We start from the raw sequence: 17,696 nt of genomic DNA on the forward strand, positions 1-17,696 counted from the left end.
TACCTCTGAGTACATTACCTTTCGGGTATATGACCTCCGGATTTACCTCTTGGACACTCTTCTGCCCTTACTCTGGGTTTCACCTCATTTCTTTTGATTCTTTTTCTGTGTTTCTCTATAGCTGAGGTGTCAAGAGAGGCTGGAGGAAGTCTGACATCACTGTTAGTTCAACCCATCTCTGCCCTCCTGGCAAAGACGTTACTGTCCTCTTCAATCGCTGGGCAGGGAGACTCCTGTATTCCTCTGGCCATGCCTCACAACACAGGTAAGAACATAAAATACAGTATTAAAGAAATGTTGTCATCAATCTGAACATCAAACAAAATATATGTATCAACCAATACTAATATCAATATTTAGCCTTCCACACAGACAGTGTTTACCTACATGCAACCAGAGCCTGCTTTTTTATTCCAGTAATGTACAACAGGGAGGAGATTTGCATACGTATCTGAACATATTAAGCCTATAACTCAGGATCCTCCAGGAAGAGCTGGAGGATGCTGCTGACAAGAAGAATGTAAAGCTGCCACCACAATCTGGACAGGAACAGAGAGTGGTTCTAGTTGTGTCTATGTTTGTCACTAGTAGAGTTTATTCTAGAAAAATTAAACATCCATTTACAAGTGTTAGACATGATAGCAGTCTTGATTATATCATCATCTGTCAATCATGGTGAGTGCAGTAGCAGGATATGTCACGGTTGTGTGTTTTAATTAAAGATGCGCCTCGTATCTTTGATTTAGTAGAGTAGTCGATAAAAAGATAAACAGAAAAATAAACAAGTCAAAATTTTATATTAAGTATTCTGATAATTAATTAATTCCATCCATCCATTTCCTTCCGCTTATCCGGGGCCGGGTCGCGGGGGCAGCAAGCTAAGGAGGGTCCTCCAGACGTCCTTCTCCCCAGCAACACTTTCCAGCTCCTCCTGGGGAACCCCGAGGCGTTTCCAGGCCAGACGAGATATATAATCTCTCCAGCGTGTTCTGGGTCTACCCCGGGGCCTCTTACCAGTTGGACGTGCCTGGAAAACCTCTAAAGGGAGGCGACCAGGAGGCATCCTGATCAGATGCCCGAGCCACCTCAGCTGGCCCCTTTCGACGCGAAGGAGCAGCGGCTCTACTCCGAGCTCCCTCCGGATGTCTGAGCTCCTCACCCTATCTCTAAGGCTGAGCCCAGCCACCCTACAAAGGAAGCTCATTTTGGCCGCTTGTATTCGCGATCTCATTCTTTCGGTCACTACCCAAAGCTCATGACCATAGGTGAGGGTTGGAACGTAGATTGACTGGTAAATCGAGAGCTTTGCCTTTCGGCTCAGCTCCTTCTTCACTAAAACGGTCTGGTACAACGCCCGCATCACTGCTGACGCTGCACCGAACCACCTGTCCATCTCCCGCTCCATTACCCTCACTCGTGAATAAGATCCCGAGATACTTGAACTCCCTCGCTTGGGGCATTAACTCCCTCCCAACCCAGAGGGTGCAATCCACCGTTTTCCGGAAGAGAACCATGGCCTCAGACTTGGAGGTACTGACTCTCATCCCGACCGCTTCACACTCGGCTGTGAACCGCCCCAGTGCGTGCTGAAGGTCACGTTCTGAAGAAGCCAACAGAACCACATCATCTGCAAAAAGCAGGGATGTGATTCTGAGGTCCCCAAACCAGAAACTCTCCTCCCCCCGGCTGCGCCTTGAAATCCTGTCCATGAAAATCACAAACAGGATTGGTGACAATGGGCAGCCCTGGCGGAGGCCAACACACACTGGGAACAAGCTCGACTTTGTACCGAGTATCCGGACACAGCTCTCACTTTGGTCATACAAGGACCGAATGGCTCGTAGTAACGAACCAGGTACCCCATATTCCCGCAGTACCCCCCACAGGACTCCCCGAGGGACACGGTCGAAGGCCTTCTCCAAGTCCACAAAACACATGTAGACTGGATGAGCAAACTCCCATGCACCCTCCAACAGACCTGCAAGGTAAAGAGCTGGTCCGCTGTTCCACGTCCAGGACGGAATCCGCATTGCTCCTCCTGAATCTGAGGTTCGACAATCGGACGGAGCCTCCTTTCCAGCACCCTGGAGTAAACTTTCCCGGGGAGGCTGAGCAGTGTGATACCCCTATAATTGGAGCACACTCTCCGGTCCCCCTTTTGAAAATGGGAACCACCACCCCGGTCTGCCACTCCACAGGCACTGTACCCCACTTCCACGCGACAGTGAAGAGACGTGCCAACCAAGACAGCCCAACAATGTCCAGAGCCTTTAGCATCTCCGGTCGAATCTCATCCACTCCTGGCGCTTTGCCGCTGAAGAGCTTTTTAACTACCTCAACGACCTCCGCCAGGCATATGGACGAGTCTTCCCCTGAGTCTTCAGACTCTGCCTCTTCCACAGAGGACGTGTTGGTCTGGTTCAGGAGTTCCTCAAAGTGTTCTTTCCTCGACAATATCCCCAGTCCGGGTCTGCAGTTCTCCCCCTGCTGAGCACAGCCTGAGAAAAGCCCTGTTTCCCCTTTCTGAGTCGTCTCACGGTTTGCCAGAACTTCCTTGAGGCCATTCGAAAGTCCTTCTCCATGGCCTCGCCGAACTCCTCCCACACCCGGGTTTTTGCCTCAGCAACCGCCGCAGCTGCAGCCCTTCTGGCCAACCGGTACCTGCCTGCTGATTCAGGAGACCCCTCGGCCAACCAAGCCCGAAAGGCCTCCTTCAGCTTGACGGCCTCCTTCACCGCTGGTGTCCACCAGCGGGTTCTTGGATTGCCGCCACGACAGGCACCGATCGCCTTCCGACCACAACTCCTAGCAGCAGCTTCCACAATGGAGGATTTGAACATGGCCCACTCGGATTCCATGTCCACAGCCTCCCCGGGATGCACGAGAAATTATTCCGGAGGTGGGAGTTGAAGACCTTGCGAACAGGATCCTCAGCCAGACGTTCCCAGTTCACCCTCACTACACGTTTGGGTTTACCGGGTCTGTCCGGCAGCCTCCCCCGCCACCTGATCCAACTCACCACCAGGTGGTGATCAGTTGACAGCTCTGCTCCTCTCTTCACCCGAGTGTCCAAGACATACGGCCGCAGGTCTGATGACACAACTACAAAGTCGATCATAGACCTTTGGCCAAGGGTGTTCTGGTACCAATTACACTTATGAACCTCCCTATGCTCAAACAGTGTTTGTTATGGACAATCCATGACTAGCACAGAAGTCCAACAACAAAGCACCACTCGGGTTCAGATCGGGCAGGCCGTTCCTCCCAATCACACCCCTCCAGGTTTCTCCATCGTTACCCACGTGAGCGTTGAAGTCTCCCAGAAGAACTATGGAGTCCCCAGTTGGCGCCCTTTCCAGAACACCACCCAAGGACTCCAAGAAGGCCGCGTACTCCGAACTGCCGTTTGGTGCATAGGCACAAACAACAGTCAGAGACTTTCCTCCTGCGATTCCCAGTCGCAGAGAGGCGACCCTCTCGTTCTCCGGGGAGAACTCCAGAACAGCGGCGCTCAGCCGGGGGCTTGTGAGTATCCCCACACCCGCCCGGCGCCTCTCACCCTGGGCAACTCCGGAAAAGGAAAAAGTCCAGCCCCTCTCCAGGAGTTTGGTTCCAGAACCGGTGCTATGCGTGGAGGTGAGCCCAACTATATCTAGTTGGTAGCGTTCCACCTCCCGCACCAGCTCCGGTTCCTTCCCCGCCAGAGAGGTGACATTCCATGTCCCTAGAGCTAGTCTGTGATGCCGGGGGTCAGCACGCCCAGGTTTCCGCCCCAGCCTGCCGCCCAGCTCACATTGCACCCGACCCCAATGCCTATCCATGCGGGTGGTGGGCCCACAGGGTGGCGGCACGATGTAGCTTTTTCGGGCTGGGCCCGGCCGGGCCCCATGTGCCAAGGCCCGGCCACCAGACGCTCGCCGGCGAGCTCCCCTACCGGGTCTGGCTCCAGGAGGGTGCCCCGGTTTCCCTTTTCCGGGCGAGGTCCCACTACCTTGCATCGTCCGATTCATTGAGGTTTTGTGAATCGCTCTTAGTCTGACCCCTCCCCCGAGACCACTTTGCCTTGGGAGACCCTACCAGGAGCTATTGCCCCCGACAACACAGCTCTCAGGATCACTGGGGCACACAAACCCCTCCACCACGATAAGGTGGCGATTCATTGGAGGAATTAATTAATTGTTTTAACTTATCAAGCTGAGTCTAATTGATATCTTTTTACAGGCCCATTGCACATTGATTTAATATGTTTAATACTGTAAGCAAGCATTATATATTTGTTTATGGAGGTGAGAGCACTGAAAGACTTTAGTACACAAACCAACAACATAACAAATTGACAAAAAGAGAGTTTAAATTGTAGGTTCAGGATCCGTACAAGCTGTTTTGGTGTCATTGGGCTCTATCTAAACAGATCAGCTTCACCTTTGCCTACCTCTGGTATTATATCATTTCAGGGTTTCCATGAAACTTTTTTTTCCTTCTTTTTGTCTCTTTCTTTTCTCTCTTACTCGATAATTTTCATATTATCCAGAATCTTGACGTGATGAATAATTATAACCCCAAAGACAGAACTCCCTCTCCCTGCAATTGTTCTTGTATTATACAGGTAAATTTTTACTTACTGTCACGGATGTGGTGTGGACCCAAAAGCAGTACGACCAGGAGACAGATAAAGTTCTGGAGCTTTATTTAAAGCTGAGCACACAGCAGACAGACAGGCAGGCAGGGTCAGACTCACATTGGGTAACAGGCAGGGGATCAGGCAGACGGAAACCAGAGGAAGCGGAGGCTAAACTCGTGGTCGGGGACAGAAGGCTAAGGTGGCTAACCGAGGCAAAGGCAAGGTAGGGGAATCCGGTGGTAGGGGACAGAAGGCTGAGTCGTTGACCGGGGCACAGGCAAGGCAGGGAAGTCAGTCCACGGGAAATTGCTGGAAGGTCTGACATAAATGCAACGAACGATCTGGCAGCGAGTGTGTGAATGAGTGGGGCATTTATACTGCAGGGTGTAGGTGCAGCAGAGTGAGCAGGTGAGAGGGATTGTGCTGATGAGGTGGGTGTGGCAGACAGGTGCACTGCATGAGGCTAATTAGGTGAGTGAGGGAGAGTGTGGTGAGAGAGAGGGGGCTGGGCTGAGAGCTGGAAGTGGAACTGGGAGTGGCCGGAGTGAACTGAGAGAGAGTGACAGGCAGGTGAACAGAGTGAGCCAATTAGGTGAGTGAGACAGAGTGACAGGGAGTATGGAACTACTGACAGTATGGAGGAAGAACTGTGACACTTACAACAAAATTTTCAGTTGGGTTGCGAGGTGGTGTGTACTTATGAGGTATTCTAGTCTGTCAACTAAAAATGAAACTAGTGATAAAAAATAAGTATCTGAGATTCAGAAAATTAATTCATACTATTATAATATTACCAGACTGGCTCTGTGTCCCCCTCGCTCATAGACAGTTGAGATAGACACTCTGTCTGGGTCTGTCTCCACACTCAAGGGTAACTCCCACTGAAGAGCTGAGGCAAGCAGCTGTGAGCTTCACTTTATCAGAGAGGTGAAGTTAGCATTTGTGTGGACAATGAACCACATAATGATGAGATTTCTTCCTGATCATAATCATTTTCAGTTAGAGCAGTGCAAAGCTTCACTCAACTTTTTCTCATGAAGAGACATGGACAAGGGACATCAAAGTGTCTTGGGGCGAAGATGCTGCACCCCAAATATGTCTCCCACACACAAGACAGATGATATTTTTCATAAGCCCTACCAAGTAGTTCTGTTGCCTAAACCAAACCAAAACTGAAATAATAATAGTTAAAAGCAGAAAATAATAAGTCAACTAAGTGTAAAAAAAAGGCTTGAACTCCAGACTCCTATGTGATAGTCCATCACTGGCCTTATATAGCTAGTCCCTACACATACTATGTCCCTCTTTATACTCCTGCTACTACTACTACTACTACTACTACTACTGTCTCACTAGATTAAGTAACATATTTTGCTTGCACTGGTGTAAATAGCTGAATAGCTGCCGTGTGACTGTTCTCAACGATGTGCAGATATACACCAATGTATCATTAAGATGCATAATTGCCTCATGCATTTTTAAAGAGGTTACTTTCCCAAACAAAAGACACAAAAGAGGAAGACGAGTAAATCATGACTTGTGTGTTGACTCAACAGAGAAAACATGAAATGAGAAAAGTCGATCCAAAGGGGAATAAATATATAAAAGCAATACAGAATGAACTAGAGCCTTACTGCATTATATTCCCTTATATTTTATATTTGGAATGGTCATCTGCCATCCTAATTAGTTTTTTCTCTTACAAAAATAAAGACATTTTAGCCATCGATTGATGCAGAAAAAAATCCCCAGAATGCAGTAAATTACGTGTTTGAAGCTCACAATTTCCTGGGGGAGGACACTCCCCAACCACCACCACCTCCACTTAATATGTGTCCCCGCCAGTGTTGAGATAGAACCTTCGCACTTGGTAATGTCTATTGTGTGTCTGAAAGCTGTTTTGTTATTGAGCTTCAAGAGCACATATTTTTGCCCTCAAGTGCTGATAAATAAAGAGCAAGAGGAATAAAGTCAAGGGGGCATGCAGAGATATCATTTGGTCTTTTACCTGTCACCCAGCAGGCTGATTAGTGACTCGTATAGATTGTTTCTCTCACTCCATTATTTCAAGTCTCTCCTAACACAGTGCAATCAAAAAAAGAGCCCCAAGAAAGATCAGCGTTCATAGGAACTTTATATATAGACTGGCTCTCTAACCCCTCGTTTATTACATTCCGCTTTTTATTGTGCTGTAGTTGTATGCTCTCCATGCTCTCCTCTCTTGCTTTATTGTGCTGTTTAATTGCTTGAGCTATTTTTTATTGCGGCACAGTTTTAATTGCCTTGACATGTGAATTGTCTCTTAGGTGTGCCTCTTGGTCAAGTCATCACAAATGAGACGCAGTTGTTAATTAACCTATTGTGAATGAGGTGAGAGAAGCTCTTACTAAAGGAGCCACTGAGACACAAAAGGAGAATAAATAGATAAATGGAGGGATTAAATAAGAGATACATTCTAATGATTGGGGTTTCCCCTTCTCCCTTGAAGGCAAAGAAAGACACTAAAGTATGAGGGAATCAGGGCAGAACATTACAAACCCTCAGGGTAAAAATGGACATAAAATGCTTGTGAGTAAATTACATTGTGTAAAGTCACACTTACAAAAGAGCACAGAAATCAGAAAGTACAGCAGGGTCTTTATCAGCGGAGTCATTTCTCTCACTAAAAGAAATGCTAGTCTCCTTTTAAGCAACCCACATACACATTATAGTGTGTACATTATTATATCTTTTTTTTTTTATGGAATTTCCTTTGCCGAAAATAGATGAATAGATGATAAGTAGGCAGCAGGGATATATTCCCATCATTCAAACAACAGGGTGCAGAGCATGAATATATATAAAAAAGAGTAGGCCCAGTACTGGGGCAGCATAGTTCTCTTGTTCATTTTGTGATAAAAGCGCCAAATCTGGTGCTTATATAACTTAATATATTTATGAGAAATCTGCATAGTGGGCCATTGCATTGGCATTCAGATAAGCATGGCATGCAATTTTGGACAGATGTCTGTCAGCGGTAACTAGCACAGAACATGTTTGCTACCCACAAGCTGCTGTTTCCATGTTTTCATGCTAACTTGCTTTAAATGACAAGGCTACCATGCTGATGTTTTGCAGGTTTTATGTTTACTGTGTTAAACCTCAGTTGAGAGGGTTAGCGTTTCGCCATTGCCAATAAGCACTAACACAGAGTACAGCTGAGGCTGCAGGTATTTGGTCATAAACCAAAGTATTGTAAACATTAAATGTTTCTTCTGGTGCTGGATGAAAAGTGAGGGGATCAAAGTCATTAAATTCATCCTCTGGGGACCATGAATGTGTGCCCCAAATTTCATGACAATCCATCCAAAAGTTGCAGAGATATTTTAGTAAGCAAAACTAACAACATATACTATCAATTCATGAATTGCTTGATTGGTATGCCAGATTCACAGCCTTTGAGGACTACCAGACTAGGCTATAGAGAAGGTAAAGATAACATTGAACTTTTTCTCCTTTGCATCTGAGACAAAACAGATATTAACATGAGACCATAAGGCCTGTGGAACCATTAGACAATAGAAAGTGTTCTATGTTGAATATCTCATAGGGGGTTCTGAGGGTTCTCAGTGGCACCTTTCACAGATGGTTCTTTGTATAACTCTTTATGTTGAGTTTTAGGTAGAACAGGTGGAACATTTATAAAATAATTTGGGTTCATTATGAAGCTGTGGCACCATAGTCTAGGTTATTAATGTCAAATTAAACGCTGCATTCTATGTGAAGCCTCTATATGTGTCTAACAGCTGTGTCGCTAGTCCATGTCATTTCTCGCCATATTGTCATGTTTAGTGAGATCTGTCAGTTTGATCCTGTGGAAACTGCTTCCCTTCGGGTGCCAGGCATAGTAGTAATAGTAGTAGTAGTAGTAGTAGTAGGAGTAGTCTTGGAAAATTGAGGTCTTTGACTGTATGTGTGGTAAGATGGAGTTTGTAAATGTGTGTAAGAGAAAGAAAGATGAATGGATACAGTATTAAGTTAATTCTTGCTTTTGACAGTGTATATCTTGTCTTATCTCAGCATCAGCACCACAGATGTTTACCACACTGCCACCCTTTGAGCCTTCCCTCCCTCATTCTTAGTCCCCTGTCTTTCCCTTGAGCCTCTAAACCTATCCCCCTCACTCCATCCTACCCCAGCAGTTTTTTGGGGGGGCTTGCGAAGGAGTCGTCATCTCTTGTTCCCAGCATGTTTCCTCGTTGTACGTGTGCACTGTCTGTCCATTTTCATTTATTCCCCAATAAATCCAAGCAGCTGGTCAGTGACTGGAACAATGCTTTCTGCAGTTTCCCATGTTGCACAGATAACAGTCACACACACACGCACACACACACACACACACACACACACACACACACACACACACACACACACACACACACACACACACACACAGGTTGTCACTGTTATGCACGTATGCTGCCTGAGTTAGTCACACAGACAATCAATGATGCAGCCCCAAACATTGGGCCAGTTTGTGCCACTTTTTCCCAGTATTGGTTTCACCTGCATGCTTTAAACCAATGGTGTAAGTGATATTTCAGAAAATGTCACTGGTGTTGGATATTAAGGTTTTTTTGTGACATTTTTGACCATACATATGATTAAGTCTATGGTCAAGTGTAATATTAGTGTATCTTAGTTCATTGCCTTTTTATTGTTTTGGGGTATTTCAGTATGAAGGTTTTTTTCTTAGCATTGGGTCGGTCATGGAAATCTAAATGGTGAGTCAGAAGCTGCTCCAGCTCTGGCAGAGGTACTGTTGATTTTGGACTGCACATTTTGAGTGTGTGTGTGTCTGTGGGCCCGTTTGTATCTGTCCCCACTCTCTGAGGACAGGCATCTGTGTGGACCTAGCTTAACGTACAGCCAATGGTTCTGCAAGGCAGGCTTCTTTTTTAAGTGTTTCCATCACATCAAATGAGTTTGAAAAAGGGGAGAGAATGAGCGAGAAAAAGGGAGGGAGACAAAGAGAGAGCGAGAGAGATGTAATCTCTCTCCAATCGATTGGCTGCACCTCTGACCACTCCTGGGATCCAACTATCATTAGTTTCCATCTGTCTGCCTCCTTTAATTTGTTTCTCTCTTCTTGATTCCTTTACTTCAAATTTTTCCCTTTCCATTCCCATTCAATTAAGGCTGGCTGTATTGGTTGGTCATTGGTAAATTGCTTAGGGTCCCTCCATGGAGATTGGCAAACCTTAACAAGATGATGCGGTCAACCTCTCAGCTCTCTTAATGCATGTGAAGCATGTGCGTGTAGATCAGTAGTTTTTTTATTTTTTGCCTTGGTGAATACTTAGTCGTGAATATTGGACTCTCACCTATATAAATTCTACCAGTTTAATAGCATGAATTGTTAATATGTGTCCTTGCTGTGCAATACACAAGCAAACACATTGTGATCTTGCAAACGTTATTTTCCACACACATTTTTGCCCAAACAATTATCTTGTATTAAGCCCGCTCACATGACAAACCACCAACTAGCATCCACCTGCTTAACACCAGTAAACAGTGTTTAAACAAACACATGACCTAGAATTCCTCCAACATGCACCAATCAAGCACATCCACAGTATTTATCATATACTTTAATGCATATCTTCCTAATAAATGCCTGTGTCTCCTGTAAATATCTATACAACCAAACCTTGCAGACCTACCAACACTTATCGGTTCCTCAGTCCAACCTTTGCGGCCACAGGGACAGAGCTGTCACTAGAGACTCTGAGTCTCTCTCAATTTTCCGATCCCACCTCAAGACCTATCTCTTACCCGCTGCTTTCTCTTAGCAGATTCATATTATTTGTAGCCCATCATCTACAGTATTGGGTATTACTGCACTCGTTCTATCTTTTATGTGTTTTTGCTCATAAATACCCTTTGTCTGTCTGTGGTCATGTATGTGTTTGTATATGTGGCTGTGTGTTTGTCTTTCTAAGGCTGTTGACCAGACAATTACCAAGCTAGATCCTCTCAAAGGAGGGTGCAAGCCTCGGTTTGACCACATGTTTTCTCAGTTCATTTAAGTTAATTGTAACATTTTTGTTCGGCTAAAAATGCAAAAACCAAGGTGCTACGGCTGATATGTCATTTACAAACCAATGGATTCAATTCAATTCAATTCAGTTTATTTTGTATAGCCCAGAATCACAAATTCAAAATTTGCCTCAGAGGGCTTTACAATCTGTACACATGCGACATCCTCTGTCCCGGAACCCTCACATCGGCACAGGAAAAACTCCCCTAAAAAAATTAAATTAAAAGGAAGAAAAAAAGGGGAAAAAACCAATGGGAGAGCGACAGAGGAGGGATCCTTCTCCCAGGATGGACAGAATGCAATAGATGTCATGTGTACAGAATGAACATGGATCCTTCCACTAAGGTGTATGTTTTTAACACATGCAGTTTTTTCTTCTTCTCTCGTTCTGTCTTCCTCTCTGCCCCACTCAGAACAAATACCAAAAGTGTAACAAATTTCCATGTCAATTACATTGTGAGGCTGCAGAGGGAGAAGCAAGCGTAGCAGAACAACCCGAAATTACTTTATAGAAAGGACTCCTAGGCCCTTTAATTACACTGCTATTGATTGCTCTGCGCAGGTTTCCCACATTCACTTACTCTTTTTTCTTCTCAACTCTGCATTTAATAGCCTGCAGAGAATGGCGCTGGGATGCTTCTGAGTTTAGACTCTATGATTAAATATCAGCTCTTTTCATTAGGTGGCGCTTATGGTTTCAATCCAGGGTTTGTGGGTAATACAATCGGCTTGCTTCATTGCAAGATGTGATTATTTTCTTGTTGCAACAGGAGGTTTTTCAAAGCTGTTGATGCCGTCTCCACTGAAATATAAGTAATAAAGTGTAAGTTGTGGTGCTACAACGTAGAAAGGTTTTATTGCAACAAAGCAGATATGATTTTAGTAATTTATCTTTGTTACTCTGTGTAGTACAGGTAAATGACCTCAGACTGTCATTAATAGGTCATTGCTAATACCACTTCAAAACTCCAATGTGGTGGTTGTCTATTTGCCAATTCGTAGCTCATCGTTGATATTATTCATGGTTTCATTTCTGCATATTTTTTTATTATTACCTTGTCATTGAAAGAACTCTATGAGCCATAATTAACTGAAATTTTGAGATATGTTCTTTAGTGCTACAATAGACTAATTTGGATCTACAGCCTGTTGTAAAATAATTTACTAAAATGGAAATTCAGGCTTTTAATCTCATGTCTGTGTGATAATAACAGGAGATGATTAGCCCAACTTAGCGTAAGGACTGAAAGCAGTGTGGAACAGCTAACCGTGCTTTATCTAAGGTGAACAAAATAAACCCAACAACTATAGCCCACTAATGAACATGATTTATCTAATTTGTTTAACCTTTAAATCAGAATCAGTCTTTGAAAAAGAACAAAATTATGTCCCAAAATGTTGGTCTTTCCTTTAACCCTTGGGTGGTCAAATTACTGTGGCCCCATGCCCGTTTTTTAAATGGGCCTTGGAAAGTTTTTCAAAATGAAATAGAAAATGGCTTGAGCATATTTCTCAAATCCTAGTTTAAACAATGGATTTCTATGAAATTTAGTGAAATTATCTCAGTCTTAACCTCTTGGCACATAAACCAGTATTTTACTATTTCTGCCTGTTCCTTATGTCAGATTCTAAAAACTTTACATCTTACATTTACATTTGCATAATATTTTAAGTGAGCCCTTCGGACATCAACAGAAACCAATATAGTTTGTTTTGGCAATTTCTGCCTGTTTTAACTTTACGTATTTAGAGATTTACACAAAACCACATAATATTTTAAGAAGGCACTTAGGCCATGCACTGTATTAGAGTTTTGAAGTATTTGACTAATTTGAATTAAATGTATGAGCAGCTGACAAAAGTTAGTAGTGCTGCATAGTTATTTTGATAGGAAATTAAAAAATATATATCATTTTCTGTGGCACATGTGTTTTTCCGATCTAAAAACAGTGTAACTGGTAGAAAACTACCCATTTACTATAGTTTGGCCTATGTCTCTTTATATTATCCTGTATATAGCTGACAGTGACCATAAAAATGACGACAGTAGTTTACGATGCACTTGAAAAGGAAAGGGTGAGCAGAGGGGTCAGGGGTTAATGAATGCCCATTCACAAATGTTTTTGGGGATTTATATATAAATTACCCTTTTTATTTTTTAATATTTCTATTTTAAATAAATATAAAATAAATTTATATATATATATATATATTTAAAAGGATTTGAACATTTCATCACAAACATATATGGACGTTGTTACATTTCTTTTAACACTGTTCAATTCAATTCAATTCAGTTTATTTTGTATAGCCCAGAATCACAAATTACAAATTTGCCTCAGAGGGCTTTACAATCTGTGCACATGCGACATCCTCTGTCCTTCCCTCACATCGGCACAGGAAAAACTCCCCTAAAAAAAACCTTTAACAGGGAGAAAAAAGGAAGAAACCTATGGGAGAACGACAGAGGAGGGATCCTTCTCCCAGGATGGACAGAATGCAATAGATGTCATGTGTACAGAATGAACAGCATAACAGAGATACAACACATTCAATGTATATGACATAAATGATTCATATAATAAGACTACTTATAATAACAGCAGCAATTATTACAGTAGAATTATAGCCATGAAAATAGGGATAGTAATGTGACTAATAATAATAATCGAAGTAGCAGTGGGTGTCAGTCGGCTCACAGCAGGAGGCACGACTACGGTCCAGGTACCACAACGATTCATGGAAACCTGCAGAACGAGAAAGCAAAAGGGCTTCAGGGTGGAAGTAAAGCTAAAATGCTTAATGGTACAGGTAATAGTAATAGTAATGTGACTAGTAATAATAATAATGGTGGTAGCAGTCGGTGTCAGCAGGGCCGTAGCAGGATGCACATCCACGGTCCAGGTACAGCCACGATTTATAGAAGCCTGCGAAGCGAGAAAGCACAAAGACTCCAGGGTAGAAGCAAGTCAATAAGCGTAATAGTACAGGCAATAATAATAGTAATGTGACTAATAATGATAGTGGTAGTAGTAGTGGGTGTCAGCAGGGCCTCAGTAGGTGGCACGATGACAGTCCAAATATAACCCCGATTCCTGGGAACCTGCGAGGCGAGAAGCACAAGAACTCCGGGGAAGAAGCAAAATCAGTAATGTGCATAAATAGGAGATTAATACATAAAGAAGGAGGGAGAGAAGAGGAGAGAGGAGCTCAGCGTATCCTAGGTAGTCCCCCGGCTGTCTAGGCATATAGCAGCATATCTAGGGGCTGGACCAAGGTGAACCTGAACCAGCCCTAACTATAAGCGCTATCAAAAAGGAAGGTCTTAAGCCTGCTCTTGAAAGTGGTGAGTGTGTCTGCCCCCCGGACTGAAACTGGAACCTGGTTCCACAGAAGAGGAGCCTGATAACTGAAGGCTCTGGCTCCCATCCTACTTTTATATACTCTAGGAACCACAAGTAACCCTGCATTGATTGAGCGCAGCTCTCTAGTTGGGTAATATGGAACTATAAGTTCCTTAAGATAAGACGGTGCCTGACCAGTTAGAGCTTTGTAGGTAAGTAAAAGAATTTTAAATTCTATTCTTGATTTAACAGGGAGCCAGTGCAGAGAAGCTAATACTGGAGTAATATGATCTCTTTTCTTAGTTTTTGTTAGAACACGTGCTGCAGCATTCTGGATCAACTGTAAAGATCTAAGAGACCTATTAGAGCAGCCTGATAATAAGGAGTTACAGTAATCTAGTCTAGAGGCTGTTGAAGCTGCATTTACAAAATCATTGTCATCTGTTTGTAGCTTTTTTAAGACTCCCCTGACTTTGCTTTATTCAAAAAAAATATAATTTCAACCTGGAATTATCCAATCAGATATACTCTTACGACATACTCAAGTAGAGAATGAGGTGGAAAGCAGAAGAAGGAAACATTGTTATCTTAGGTGGTCCAAGCATTTGACTCATGCAATCCAGTTTAGCATTGAAACAATCATGGGCAGATAAGTCTGTAAAGATCCTCAAAAGTATCCAAACAAAACAAAACAGGATCTGGATGGAAGGTCATCCACAATGTTGATGGTATACACATGAACCCGGGGTGTTAACGTTACTATTTGACGTTAGCTATGTTAAATTGGCCAGTAGGTAACTTACTTACTTAAATTTGTCTGAAGGATATAATTCCTTGGGTTGCAGTGTCGATATTAAGATTAACCATGTTTCCAGAGAAGACAGGATCAGCCTGTTTTAGTTTGACCCAGTATGACAGAAGGGCAAAGTGTGTTTAAGGATTCACAGGCATGTCACTGATGTGTCAATCGCCTGCCAATGTCAGTAGTAGCACTCGCTGTCCATATTTAAGGTAGCTATATGTTTGTTTGCCAGATGATGGTCTTTCTTTCAACATCTCGGATGTAACCTACTATCAAGTTGCTTCGTTGTTTAGTTTTGGGGATCCTTACAGACTTATCTGCCTACGTTTGTCAGATGTTTGGACCATTTCACCAAAGCTAGTGGTCTGAGTCGTTTCCAGATGATTCCATCCTGTTCCCAGATCCCATCCCTGTGCATGTAATAAGCGTATACCCTCCTGGGGGGCTTGCTCATGTGATTTGTTGAAAACAGAGGAGACATCTGATCAGCTACAGCTAATCTCCTGTAGAAAAGTTATTTAAATTAGTTTTTTGATGAACATTTGAAATTCTTTAAAATACACATATTTGTGGATTTATATTGCATTTATAAATCCACTAATATATGTATTTTAAAGAATTTATTTTGCATTTAGGGCTGCACGGTGGTGTGGTGTCTAGCACTGTCGACTCAAAGCAAGAGGGGCCTGGGTTCAATTCACGGGCTAGACGGCCTTCTGTGTGGAGTTTGCATGTTCTCCTGTGTCAGTGTGGGTTCTCTCCGGGTTCTCCGACTTCCTCTCACAGTCCCAAGACATGCAGCTTAGGTTAATTGAAGACTCTAAATTGCCTGTAGGTGTGGATGTGAGTGTGAATGGTTGTCAGCCCTGTGATAGTCTGGTTACCTGTCCAGGTGAACCCTGCCTTCACCCAAAGACAGCTGAGATTGGCTAAATGTGGATTCTGTATACATTCATAAATAATGATTACTATTTTTGGGTGCATTGAAAAATATTTTTGTAGAGAGAGTATGTTATATTAAAATTACAAAATACATTTGTGAATCCTTTTGTGTGCCTTTGTTAATATTGAGACTGATTTTACCCCATAGAGTGGTGTTTAGTTGGGTGCAATCTGCAACCTCACCTCTAGATGCCACTTAATCTCACACAGTGCTCCTTTAACCTATGAGGTGGACGATCAGAGAACGCAAAATAACACTGTGTTAATAATATTGTTTTGGAAGTCAATATCTAAACAATCTATTTTGCAGTTATTTTGAGTCTGATACATTTGATAAACTGAGGACCAATTTTTAATTACTATTTTACTAATATATTATAAGTGCAGCAGGTAGAAAATCAAGTCATCAAATCAGGGAAAAACCTGCTGAGCAGGGCTATGGAAATATCTGCTTTTACAGTTTATTTAGATCGTGAAAATCAGACACATGTCCCTTTAGATAGGTTCATAAACTCTCAAAACTTAACTCAGAGTCACCCATCACCTGTTGAGGCAGCTCTGTCTGTAAACCCATTCATCATGAAGGGTAATTGCTCAACGACAAATCTCTCTTGCTGCTCTCTCTGAGTACGTCTGCTGATTTAATGCACAATGTTCAACATGTTCCATCCATGTTTTTTTAGCCAAAGTCATTTGAGCCAATGTCAAAAGTGATAAATGGGTTATGTGGTGGTTATGTAGAAAGAGGAGCCAGGGGGAAGGAGGCAGGCAGGGAGGGATGGTGGAGGGAAGCAGAGCTGGAAAAGTGGGCTGTCGTGCTGTAGTGCTGTGCTGTAGGCAGGGGATCTCTGTCACACATAGTTTGAGCCCCTGCTTCACATATTTACTGGCACCTCGTCTGTATTTCTTTCAGATATCCAGCCACCGCCCCCCCTGGAGCTCACAGCCTTCCAGCAAGGCAGCAAAGCTGGCAGACACCATACCCAGTGACTGCTCTGTCAAGTGCATTGTATTGCACTGTACAGTATATGTGCGTTTGTGTGTGTTTAAAAATATATATTTGTCAGAGCCTGTTTGCATTTCAGACTTTCACATAAGAACATTATTTTTATTAGAGGTATGGTTGTAGGTTGAGAAAATAGTTATGTTTTCAAACAAAACGTATTGTGATGCCAATGACAGCCACCAACAGTCAGTTAGTAGAATAGTGTGAATCTGTCACATAGTCTGAAAATTGACCTATTGGACCGGAAGCCCATTTGTCCGCCAATTATCTGGAAAATACAAACTCTCGGTGCAACACACAAAAGCCCATGGATAATTATTATGTCATCGAACCATCCCCATTTGTTTTCCTTCTGGCGAATGCATGACCCGCCCCTCTTCCTCATTTTATCCGTTGCCTTGATAAGTAGGGTTCATAAGGCTAGGGCATCAGGAATGAGATTGGTGAGTGTTATGGTAAGAAAATTAGGGCAAGCCAACCAGAGACAGAGCATGGCGAGTCATGCCTTCGCCATGGTAGGAAAAAAAGCACAGGCATATGCACGCACTTTATACAGTGGGGCAAAAAAGTATTTAGTCAGCCACCAATTGTGCAAGTTCTCCCACTTAAAAAGATGAGAGAGGCCTGTATCATCATAGGTATATCTAAACTATGAGAGACAAAATGAGAAAAAAAAATCCTGAAAAATCACATTGTCTGATTTTTAAAGAATATATTTGCAAATTATGGTGGAAAATAAGTATTTGGTCAATAACAAAAGTTCATCTCAATACTTTGTTATATACCCTTTGTTGGCAATGACAGAGGTCAAACGTTTTCTGTAAGTCTTCACAAGCTTTTCACACACTGTTGCTGGTATTTTGGCCCATTCCTCCATGCAGATCTCCTCTAGAGCAGTG

The 17,696-nt window shown here is 43.1% G+C and overlaps 1 protein-coding gene across 1 annotated transcript in view; it reads left to right on the forward strand.

Annotated features, from left to right (window-relative positions):
- Positions 1-17,696, forward strand: part of LOC129088805 (inactive N-acetylated-alpha-linked acidic dipeptidase-like protein 2) — a 422,940-nt gene that overhangs the window by 176,188 nt on the left and 229,056 nt on the right. The window contains exon 7 of the mRNA XM_054596036.1: positions 122-265. Within this exon, the coding sequence (XP_054452011.1) occupies positions 122-265 (144 nt within the window). The remainder of the gene's footprint in view (positions 1-121; positions 266-17,696) is intronic.

This window comes from Anoplopoma fimbria, chromosome 3, assembly GCF_027596085.1.
Source record: "Anoplopoma fimbria isolate UVic2021 breed Golden Eagle Sablefish chromosome 3, Afim_UVic_2022, whole genome shotgun sequence".
Lineage (NCBI taxonomy): Eukaryota > Metazoa > Chordata > Actinopteri > Perciformes > Anoplopomatidae > Anoplopoma > Anoplopoma fimbria.